This window comes from Arvicanthis niloticus, chromosome 8 (assembly GCF_011762505.2).
Source record: "Arvicanthis niloticus isolate mArvNil1 chromosome 8, mArvNil1.pat.X, whole genome shotgun sequence".
Classification (NCBI taxonomy): domain Eukaryota; kingdom Metazoa; phylum Chordata; class Mammalia; order Rodentia; family Muridae; genus Arvicanthis; species Arvicanthis niloticus.
In genome coordinates, this window is record NC_047665.1 from 27,454,760 (window position 1) to 27,466,762 (window position 12,003).

The following is a 12,003-nucleotide window of genomic DNA, read 5'->3' on the forward strand; positions in this document are numbered from 1 at the left end:
CTCTGAGTCTGTGTCTGAGCTATGTCTGTCCTTGACAGTTTCTTGGTGGTACCCTGCCTTAAATCAGTTTTCAATCATTCCGTTCCACTGTTGGAATGAGCACCAAGTGTCCCCTTGTATTTAGCATTCAGTCTCCTTAGGATCAAATCTCTTTTGATTCTCTTGTTATATAAAGACCTTCACGATTTGACCTTTATGTGGATTCTTGTCATAGGCTTACCAGTGGTGGTCAAGGTCCAGTAGTACCTCACAGTTCTTGAATATATGCTTCTTCTTCTCACTTTGGCATTTTACACATATCTGCCACCATATCACTGGGATTGCTCTCCTGTCCCCCCACAACCCATTTTCAACCTCCACTGAGCTTGGCTATAGCTTCTACTTATCCCTTTAGGTCTGGCCTGGGGCATTGTCTATGGAAGCTCTTTCTGTCTCAGACTGGACTGCAGCAGAGTGCACATACATGGTCCTGAGCTTGCTGGTACAGGTACCAGCAACCCTGTTCTGTGAATACATAGCTGGGCTTCACGATGTTTACAGTCAGGCATGCTAAGCATGAGAGGACACTCTGTATTTAGCTAAAGAAGAAAGGAGGATGGTAACAAAGGGGGGGGGCGGTTCAGGAGAAGGATAAAAGGGCTACACATCAAACTTGATCTGTTTTTTTTCACTTTGCTAAACGATAACTTCTTCCTCTCCCCTCCTTTCTATGTTTAAAGACCATAATGCACGCTTGAAAATACCAATTATGAATGAGCAGGTACAGTGACTTTCTTCCTGAAGATATGAGACTGATTATGCATATGATTTATTATGCATATGATTAGTGATTGTGTAGCAATCAAATGACATTCCTTCCCCTGAGGAAAAAAAAACAGAAACTCCAAGTGCCTAGGATTAGCTTGACTTTCTGGGACCCGAGTTCCAGTCCAGATTCTACCACTTGCTTTGACCTTGGGTAAACTGTTTAACAGCCTTTAAGCCTTAGGTTCTGTTTTAATTCTCTGGAGCTGGAGTTACAGGTGGATGTTAACCACTGTGTAGATGTTGGGAATTGAACCTAGGTCCTCTGGAAGGGCAGCCAGTACACTTAACCACTAAGTCATCTTTCCAGAACTTTTTTTTTTTTTTTTTTTTTTTAAGAAGATAGTGTCTTAATATGTAACTCTGGTTAGACTGTAAGCCAGGCTTGGTCTCAAACTCAGATATCTATCTGCCTGTTTTTCCCAGCCCAAGTGCTGGGTGTGATTAAAGGTGTGTGTCACTGTGTTTAGCCTGCAACTGGAATTCTTATGTGGGTTCTGGGATCCAACTCAGGTTCTTTCTTTCTTTTTTTGTTTTTGTTTTGTTTTGTTTTGAGACAGGGTTTCTCTGTGTAGCCCTGGCTGTCCTGGAACTTGCTCTGTAGACCAGGCTGGTTTCGAACTCAGAAATCCGCCTGCCTCTGCCTCCCAAGTGCTTCGATTAAAGGCCTGCGCCACCACTGCCTGGCTGAACTCAGGTTCTTATTGTTTACAAAGCAAACACTTAACTGAATTATCTCTCCAGCTCCATGGCTTGTTTTCCTTATTTGTAAAATTGTGATGACAGTGGTCCGTGTCATAAGGATTTTGGAGGATCGTTAAAGTCAATGAAGAACCTAGCAAATCATTGCTGGGCATGTGGTGTTTAAAATGTTAGCTATTGTTGGGCTGTGGTGGCACACACCTTTAATTCTGACACGTGGGAGTCTGGGACAGGCAGATCTCTGAGTATGAGGCCAGTCTGCTCTACAAAATGAGTTCCAGGACAGCCAGGGCTACACAGAGAAACTCTGTCTCAAAAAACCAAAAGAAAACAAAATGACAAAAACAAACAAAGAGAAGAGTGTTGTGGCTAAGTCCTGAGTACAAGGGAACTCTGGGTTTCTCTTTGATTTGAAGAGCCAGCTCTCTATGTTTCTTATAACCCAGCCATTGTATCGTCAGATTCTCTGTTGGTAGGCCTCAGGTGGTGGTGGGCTTTCCTGCACATCCTTCTTCCTGGTTACATCTAGCCTTTTGCTCTGATCACCAATGATTAAGGCTCTGTCACCAATCTCCCCCCCCACCCCCTGCTGAACTTCTTGGTAAGGAGTTAGTGGACACTGTCAGGAAATCTATGGATCATTCCTTAAGTGACAGTAAGAGAAGCTTGTTAGCACACTCAGCCTGGGGCACTTAGTCCAAATTACAAGTCTCAAATTAACAAGCTATATGTGTTTGCTGAAGTTGATTATCTCACGTATCTGTATAGTAATGGTTAAGCTGGCCAAAGAAGTGTATTCCTGATACTGCTACAATGGCGTTGCATGCTTGACAGGTCACATCTCTGTGTTAGCACCTTGTTCTGTGTTTAAACCAGTTATTTGGCCCTCTGGATTTGCATGTCTGCCATTTTAACCAATGTGGATAAATAATATTGGAAAGCCTGCATCTGAACCAAACATGTTCAGAGTCTATGTCATCATTTTCTAAACAATCTTGCATTAAAATTTATGTGGTATTTGCAAAATATTAGCCATTATAAGCAATCTAGAGGTCGGACGTGTATAGAAAGGTGTGTATTGCTAATACTATGTTATTTATGTATATGTGTGCATGTGTACGTATGTACATATGTGTATAAAGGTCAGAGATCAACCTCTGTTGTAGTTCCTTGAAGCCATCTACACCTTGCTTTTTTTGAAGCAGGCTCTCTCACTGGGACCTAGGACTTGTCAAATAGGCTAGGCTAGCCAGCAAGTCCCATCAATCTGCTTGTGTCTCCATGCTGGGGATTGAACTCAGGTCCTCATAATTGAGCGGCAAGCACTTTAGCAATTGAGCTATCTCCTGAGTCCTTATGCTATGCTATAATAAGGGATATCCAAGGAGTTCTGGATCCAAGCTTGTTTGCTTTCTGACGGCTAAGAGGAAAACAAGTGCATTCTAAGCAGCTTTCTGGAAGACTTCTTAAGGGAAGAGCGATGTGTCCTCTGCTTCCCACTCTGCCAATCTGACACTGGGGTTCGGGAGTACTCCAGTCAGTCACCATCTTGGACTATGAGAATGAGGGTCATACCATAGAGGTGGCAAAGATGATGTCATGGAGTTACTAAACCAGTTCTGGGCGGCCTACATATTTCATTTAAATTGACAGCATAATAAACTTTGATTTTATTTATGCCAATATATTTGGAGGTTTTCTAATATAAACCTGAATCTAATTATTGACCCTGTCTTCAATGGCCAAGTGGACTTTAAGAACATGAACCAGGGCTGCCAAGGTGTTCAGCTACTAAGGGTGCTTGCTTCTGTGCCTGACAACCTAAGTTTGAGCCTCAGGATTCTTATGAAGGGAGGGGAAAACAGACTTCTATAAGTTGTCCTCTGAACTCTACATGTGTGTCCTGTCATGTGCATGTCCCCAACAAGTACACAAAATGAATAAAATAGTGGGTCATGGTGGCACACATCTTTTGGGAGGCAGAGGTATGTGGATTTCTGTGAGTTTGTCTGCACACTGAGTTCTAGGGCAGCCAGAGCTACATTGTAGACCTGATCTAAATAATGTTTTTTAAAATGGTAAAATAATTTTAAAACAATACAGAGAAGACAGAATAATGGTGTGGATTTGAAGTTTGGTATATGGAGCAGCTGAATCATATTCCGGGAGGATGAAAAGAAATAACCCACATCTTGTTTTCTTTAGCTTTAAAAGAGCCAGAATTAAACCAAATTAGGATGGAAACCTGATACATTTAAGGAATTAAAAAAAGCACATGATTTCTCTGTATAGCCCTGGCTGTCCTGGATCTCTCTATCTCTAGACCAACCTTGCCTTGAATTCACAGAAATCTGCCTGCCTCTGCCTCTCAAGTGCTGGTATTAAAGGTGTATGCTAGTACAGCCCGGCATAACCTGCTTTCTTATAATCCCAGGACCACTTGCCAAGGGGTGGAACTGTCCAGAGTAGGCTGGGCCCTCCTACCTCAATCATAAATGAAGATTATGGTTATGAAAACCACTCATGGGGACATTTTCTTCTCTTTAGATGACTCTTGCTTGTGGAAACTCGACAAGTGCTCTATGATTGAGCCATAACCTCAGTTCTTACATTTTTGTACCACCTAATTTTCTGAGATGACAACCCTTACAGGTTATTTGACTGATCTCTGAACTCAACCTTCTATATCCTGGCAGAAATACCCTCTGCACAAACTGTCTCCAGGTATCGCCAAGTGTTCCTTGTGGGTGACCATTGCTCCCAGTTAGAAGCCATTGATGTGACATGTCCTTTCATACTGATTACAGGTTGATCCATAGTACACAGAACTGCTTGTTAGCTGGCACTCTGGCTTGGGAAAGCTACCGGCTTGATGGAGTTGGGACCCAGGACCAAAGTGCATTTTTCTTGTCTATGCTTGGTAGATGACTTAGAAAATTGCTATACTCAACACAGTCTCCTTACTGAATCATATTACTGTACTTATAGAAAGAACATTTAAAATGCTTATTGATTTATTTTTGTGTGCATGGGTGTTTTACCTGCATATATGTTTATGTACCACATTTATGGTTGGTATCATTTGAAGCTACAGATGGTTGTGAACTGCCCTGTAGATGTACAGAATCAAACCAGGGTCCTCTGAGCCATCTTTCTACCTCCTGATGGGGATAGTTTTCAAAAAGTATAAAAAATAAGTAACACGTATTCTTTTTTCTTTCCAGCTTTCTTCCACTTGATGTTTGGTGTGTATCCAGACCATATTCCATGTTTTATTTGTCAACTGCTCATTGATACTTCAAAATCAACTTACAGGGAGAAAAGGTACATTTTGCTTCATGGTTACCTGGCCCTATTGCTTTTAGCCTGTGGTATACCAGTGTATCACTATGGGAGCATGTGGCAGAGAAAGTCTGTTCTTACATGTCTTTTCTTGTGTGAAAATGTTTAACATTGGCACAGTCCAATTTATGTGTATGTATATATAATCCTTTGTCCTTTGGGGGCATTCTTAAAGAAACTGTCTCCCATTCCGAGGACAGTACCCTACATGTCTAAAGGTGTTAATGTTTTATTGGAATAATGTTTTATTGGAATTGCACAAAAGTCTCTTCTCTTGTTTTTCTCAATGAGGTATTATTCTTTCTTTCAGGCAGACCTGGAAATCACAATTCTCCTACCTCCCTAGTCCTCAGATTACAAGAGTGGTGGCCACCATTCTTGGTCTCATCTGGAATCTTTTCCTGTGTGCAAGTGTAAGGTAAGGATCACCTGTCTCTCAGCCTCACTACAACCTTCTGGGGTAGATAGATGTTATTCATCACAGACTGAATAGTCTGAGCTTAGAGAACAGAGTTCCAGGCCAGTCTGGGCTATATATGCACTTCTGACTCTGTCTCTGTCTCTGTCTCTGTCTCTGTCTCTGTCTGTCTCTGTCTGTCTCTCTGTCTCTGTCTCTCTCTCTCTCTCTCTCTCTCTCTCTCTCTCTCTCTCTCTCTCTCTCTCTCTCGATGCTAGGGCTTCATGTGCCTCTAGTCTCTTGCTACAATGGAGTACGTGATGTTAATTCACTTTCATTCCAGTGTAGAAGTGCAGGTCTACTTGCACAAGTGTACAGTTGACCATGGCAAGCTGTTCCTTTTGGCTCCCACAGCCCATTTATCCTCCCAGGTCCCAGGAGGTACTCACTGCTGACAGTTTCCTAGATAGCCATTTTGGAATACTGTTGTGGGCATGGGGTACACAAGAGAATTCACAGTGACTGGTCACTTTGTAGACAACTGTAATCTAAGTTGCATGTTCCAAAGATGAGGACAACTGGCCTTGACTTCTTTCCCAAAGAAGTTGCTAGGTGACCCTGAAGATCTCACCAGCAGGCCACCAAACCAGCCCTGCAGCCACCTCCCCTCCACCCACGCTGACCTATATATAAGCAGACACAAGAAAAGATGTGGGTGGATCCCCTGTAGCCTGCTAGGATAATGCTTCTTCTGTCCTCAAAGGCTTGTGGGTAGAATCCAGGGGGTCTATGGGCAGGGATAGGAGCCAGTTCAGCCAGTTAATTCTTGTTTCCAATATCCTCTGGGTGGGATTTAGCATTATCTTCTAATTGTGAATTCAATCAACAAGTTGTAGTAGTATTAGCAACAGCGGTGACAACTTTGTCACCAATAGAAACCACAGGTGTTTCCCCACCACACACAATTGTGTGTATCTTAAAATATCACCTAAATTCATTCTTAGAATTGCTACTAGAACTTGTTACATTGTGTGATAAGGAAGAAGCAGCTTCACATGAGTGGAGTAAGCCACACCGGGAAGAACAAAAGGACTGAACCTGAGTAGCCAAACACAGGAAGCAGAAGAGTGGGAAGGTGGGAGCTGCTGGGAGGGAGAACCACCAGTACTGATCCATGAGTACAAAGGTTCCGTATGTAAGGTGAATCTGCTGCACAACACATTAACAACACTCTGCTGCACACTTAGAAAATTGTGAAGAAGTTAGCACTTGTGCTAAGTGTTCTCATAATACATAAATGAATGAAGGGATGAAGAGATAAATAAGGTTGGAGGATGCTTTTGAAGGTATGCGCACACATACACACACACACACACATGTATGACAGATTCTAAGGGAGTTTTGTGGTTAGACACTCATCTGCAAACTCTAAGACATTGTATATGTGTATTCTATATTAAAGGCATGTAGATTTTTTACATGCCAATGGAACCTCACTAAAACAGCTCAATAAAATGCATTCTTATTAAAGTACACGTTTAAAATGATTTTGATATTGTATCTCAGTAACAATTGTGTGTCCTTGGTAAGTCATGTACCAAATCATGTTTTGTAAACGTAAGAAAGTTTTTCTGAGAAAGGGTCCATAAATGCCACCTGATCTCCAAAGGCATCCAAACACAAGATTCCAGAGGAGTTGTGTGGGATGTCTGCTTCCCTTACAGATGACCCTCAATCTAGAATGGCTCAACTTGTGTGAGGTTTTGCTTGTTTTTTCCTGAAGGATGGTGTGAGAGTCTTGGAAGTGTGATTTTGGGTCTTCTCGTTGGCTATAGTAATATGCATGCAAACTGATGCTCCATGGCAATTCCGGGCCATGGCTCTCTGTCAGTGCTACAGTTATAAGGAGAGAGTAACTGAAGGTCTGGCATGTGCCATATGGTAGCTTAGGTGAATTACCAGCCTTCGCTACTCCCAGTACCTTCAAGTTTATGATGATGTGGGTGGTGGTGGTGGGAACCATAAGCCATATCTAGTCAAGCAATATTTATGGCCTAAACCAACCCTCCACAGATAGGGAGAGTGTAGTCTTTTTGTCTTGCTCGATAAGATGCCAGGACCTGAAAGTGTACTCTCTCACGACCACTGTTTAGAGCAGTGATACGTTCCTACAGAGGAAGGTCTTTTTTCACCACACCTACAATTAAGGGGTCTCTATGAGCCTATAAGATGGTCTTTATTTTTTTTTATCTGGAGAACCCAGAATGCCAAAGTTTTGCTAGAGTAGCCCACCCCAGCAGGCGAAGGGGAGGCAGCCCCTGTTCTCACTGTCCTCATCTGTATTGTCTAGATAAAGAATATGCTGCTGGTGTGAATTCTGCAAAGGTGCCTAGGCTGATATAGATGCCCTCAGGCTGGGACTCACATGGGTGGTCCAAGCCTGGGGTCAGGATGCCACAGACAAAATCCAGACAATAGTATTTCCCAAAGAACGTTCCCAGGAGAACCCTCCTAGGAAGCAGGCCCAGCTGTTAGGGCTAGAGCCATATTCCTTAAGGATTCTTCTAATTCACCTTCCTTTCTCCCAACTGAACCCAAGAGGAACCAAGAGTGTACAAGGAGAGAAAAAGAAGGATAATGAAAAAAAAAAAAAAAAGCTAATAAGGAATCCTTCTTTTAAAAATACAAAACCAAAAGAACATAAAAACAATCTTGGGGGCAGGGGAAGACTCAGAACAAATAGAAAATTAATCTCTGACTTAGCCTATTGAATATTTAAACACCTGAAATGGATTAATGCCCTGCATGCAGGTGATTTTCAAACTGAGTTTCTAAAGAGGTATCCGTTCAGCACAAGGAAATTAGTGGCCAGACACATGGAGATCTGGATGCAGGGCCTAGAGAAACCATAAAGCCATTTGAGATGCTCACACAACAGTTTGGACTGTGGATTTGTTCTTTGCTCTGGTTATCTGTTCTTCTTTCAGACTTAGTTTTAAAATACGATTAATTTTTTTCACCCAGGTCACATATATTGTTATAGTTGCATCTTTCAGAAACAATTTGCCATGTTGTGCCAGGCAGACATCTTCTACACCTGAAGTCAGACTCACCCATGTATCCAGGAAAGCACACTTACCTGGTAAGTGTCATCAGTAGGTTGTTCCTCTTTCTCTTGAAGTGTGCAGGACTCGACTTCCTTCGGACTAGGCTGGCTACTACTGCCTGTGCCCTGCGGGAGGAGGACAAAAGAGTGTAAAACTGAGTCCTTGGGATATGTCATGTGTGTGGAGAATCTGTATGGGTAGCAGGGAGGAAAGAACAAGCTGAACAGGACAGTGAAAGTTCAGTGTTATCACTTGTTGGTTCTGGTCTACAGTCTAGACAACAGTGAAGGCTGACATCCATCCTTGGGTGGCAGAAGCCCATGGCCTAGGGGGAGGGTGAATTTGCTGAAGGTTCTTAGAGGCTCTGAGGCAGCTTTCTGTTGCTCTTACCCATTTCTCCATCACTCTGCAGAGCTAGGGGGACTCACTGTGGCACTATGTCTTAATCTACCACCACCATTATTCCTGTCTGACAAACATCTTCCAACACTACTCTTTCTGCCTGTCTTCTAGGTCTGCTTCTTTATTATTTTTCTCCATCTCCACTTTAGATGCATTTTCCTTTCTTACATCTTCCCAATGTTTTTCCAGTCCTCAGTTTTCCCCCATAACTTTTTTGCTTTATTAAACATTGAAGAGATGCTGAGATTTTTTTCCCCCACATTGAATCACCCCTAGATATTACTGTAAAATTTTGATATTTAAAATTATTGCCATCTAGCAGTTTATACATTCAAGGACTCTTTATGGTTGATTGACACCTTCCAAAATTAAAACAATCATTTCATGGCTGCCTACTTGGTTAGCACTATCTTGAATAGTATTATGTATTGATCTCTGCCGGGGGTGGTATTCCAAGGACTATTTTGTTGGTCTGCAGTAGAAAGATAGAAGACAGATGGGACTCTGGCCCAGCTCCTGGAGTTCTCGCCATGCAAATTTGATCCTGATGGTCCTTTTCAAAGGCATGCTAGTCACTTAGGCTGTTTAATACACTAGCACCCTTTAATACTGTGAGAAGGATTTATATCTTGACTACTCATAAAAGATGAAAATAGGGCAGAAGCCCAATGATTTATGTGAACACTTCATGTGAAAAAGACCTGGAGGCTTTAGTTAACTACAAGATTTATATAAGCTGAAAGTGTTAAGTGGCTTTGAAAAGACAAATATAGACATTGAATGAATTACCAGAAGTGGAATATTCCAAACACAGGCGACACCAGCAAGGCAGTATTCCCACAAACAGCCAAAGAGCATACTTAATGCTGATCACCATGGAGCAACCAGAAAAATCCGAGGCCCATGCCCACATATGGACGGACACACAGTGGAAGGAAACATCAACCTCATGCCTAATCTCATTACTCCAATGTCGTTTGTTTAACATTTTTTTGGGGGGGGAAGGGGAGATGACCTCCTAGTATGATTGCCAAAAGAGTGAAAAACCAATAGGCACAATGACCAAATAAACAGAGAAATCTGGTTGGGATGGGTGGTGAGAGGAGGCGTTAGACTGTACTGTGGAAAAGGCTGTCAGGATTCAGTGGAGCCTGTCTATTCTGAGTACTCCAGGAACACTATTAGTCATGGCAGAGAAGGAAACTACTGGCAAGGAGGGGCGTTCTTAAATTCAGTTCATCGTCTCTGAGCCATTTTTCCATTGTTCTTACTTGCAGCTCATCACCATCCAAACTGTTCTGATGGACAGTGGAGCTATTCTTTTAAACTATGTCATTATCCTCAAAAGAGATAGAAGCTCCTCTGTCTCCAGGATGCCTCCTGACGTTAGTGAGACAGAACGTTTATTCTTGCATGATCTACTGTGTATTATTTCATTCGATTTCTCTTTTGAGATCTTTTTTTTTTTTTTTTTTTGTGGTATCTTGGGCCTTGAATTTGATGTGCAGCTGTGGATGATCTTGGACGTCTGGTCCTCTCCTTTCCATCTCTGGGGTGCTGAGATTATAGACATACATGAGCTTACTTGGTTTGATGTGGTGCTGGGATGGAACCGTAGCTTTGTGCATGCTAAGCAAGTACTCTACCAGCATGAGCCAGATCTCTAGAACCTAATATTTCATTTCTAGTCTCATCTCCAGTGATATGGCCAATGGCATGCCATGATTACAGAAGGCCTGATCATAAGACCTATTCTTCTTCCTCTCTGCACAGGGAGCACTTCAGAGCTCTTTCCTCTTGCAGTGCCTAAGACTAGCAAACTGTCCTTGCCTTCAGTAGCTATTGATTTTCTTTTTAATCCTTCACTCCTTCCCTGGATGGCTCAGCAAGGTCACTCTGCACTGTCACAGCACTCTGCATTGGGTTATAGCTCTGCCTGGACCTTACGCTCCTTAAATCAACAGCTTTGTCATTTTTCCTATTTGTTTTTTGATTTGGGAGACACTGTCCTCCATCCCAGCACAGGCAAACTATTATAAACTGTGCTAGCAAGTTGACTACCAATTACAGGGATGTGCAAATAGGAAATGTACAATCTATGTGTTTCCTTGACTCTTTGCTTTGGCCCAGCAATAGCTAAGTCTATGAACAATGCCTTAAGGTAGATTCACTGAACAAGAAGACATTTGGTGCCAGCAGTGAAAACATTAAGCTTTGGCTTCTAAAGATTTTTTTTCCATCCATGCTTTGAAGGTTTATAAATCATATCGTCTAGTTATAGACTCTTAAGAAGACATGAAGTCCACACTTCCTCGGCTGAGTCTCTAGTTTACCTCCAACGATGCTTTTAATCTCAAGCTAGCTTCATTGTGCCATCCCAAATCTGACTTCGTGAAGTCAGACTGGTAATAGATCGTTTATGCCTTGTCCAAGTAACATTGGTCAGCAGTTACGAGAAGTGGCAGTTGTTCCGGGGGACCTGGTTTTGATTTCCAGCGTCTACATGGTGGTTCATAACTGACTGTGATTCCAATTCCAGAGAGGCCGACACTTTCTTTCTGGCTTCCAAGGACACCAGGCATGCACACGGTCCACAGACAAACATGTAGGCAAAACATGTACATACATTTAAAAAATTGAATTGTATTTGCTAGTGTAGGACGTAAAACCATGCCAGGAAGTTTGGTAATGTAGAGCAGGACTAGATGGGAGACACAGTGGACACACACCTGAGACTTAGGCAACTCCCAGCTCCACGCTAATGAGGTACCTAGAGGCCTAGAGGGTGTAACCAATAAGTTTCCCTTCCCAGATATTCCTCCCTGCAAAAGGTATTTAATCTCAGGCCCACCTGAGAAGTAGGATAGGGTTTTACCCATCCATTTTCTGCCATGACAATAAACTGTTTGGAACCATGGACTGGCTCTTTTCACCAAGATCTGCCGTGGGGAGCCATGAGAAAGGTCTTCGCCTACAGAGCCGCAGCCTAATCTCCCTTTCAAGGCCTCTCTTCGCTCCCAGCTACAACCCTGCATGCTAGGGTAAAATAACAAATACTTTCAAACATGTAGAACATTTCCTTACCATGTGCCAGAGGCATGAGTGGGCCCTTGAATAACAAAACCAAAAGGTGATTGGTATACTCTTTTTTTTCCACTATAGATTTCTGATTTCTTGAGGGACAGACCTTTAGTGTTTGGATATGTGAGAGGACTTATTAAGACTCCATGTCTAGTCTAAGAATGACAA

At 42.5% G+C, this 12,003-nt stretch overlaps 1 protein-coding gene across 1 annotated transcript in view; it reads right to left on the bottom strand.

Moving 5' to 3' along the window:
- The window catches only part of Cdyl (chromodomain Y like), a 206,739-nt gene that overhangs the window by 175,065 nt on the left and 19,671 nt on the right, over positions 1-12,003 (bottom strand). Inside the window, exon 3 of the mRNA XM_076939189.1 lies at positions 8,385-8,477. Coding sequence (XP_076795304.1) covers positions 8,385-8,477 — 93 coding nt within the window. The remainder of the gene's footprint in view (positions 1-8,384; positions 8,478-12,003) is intronic.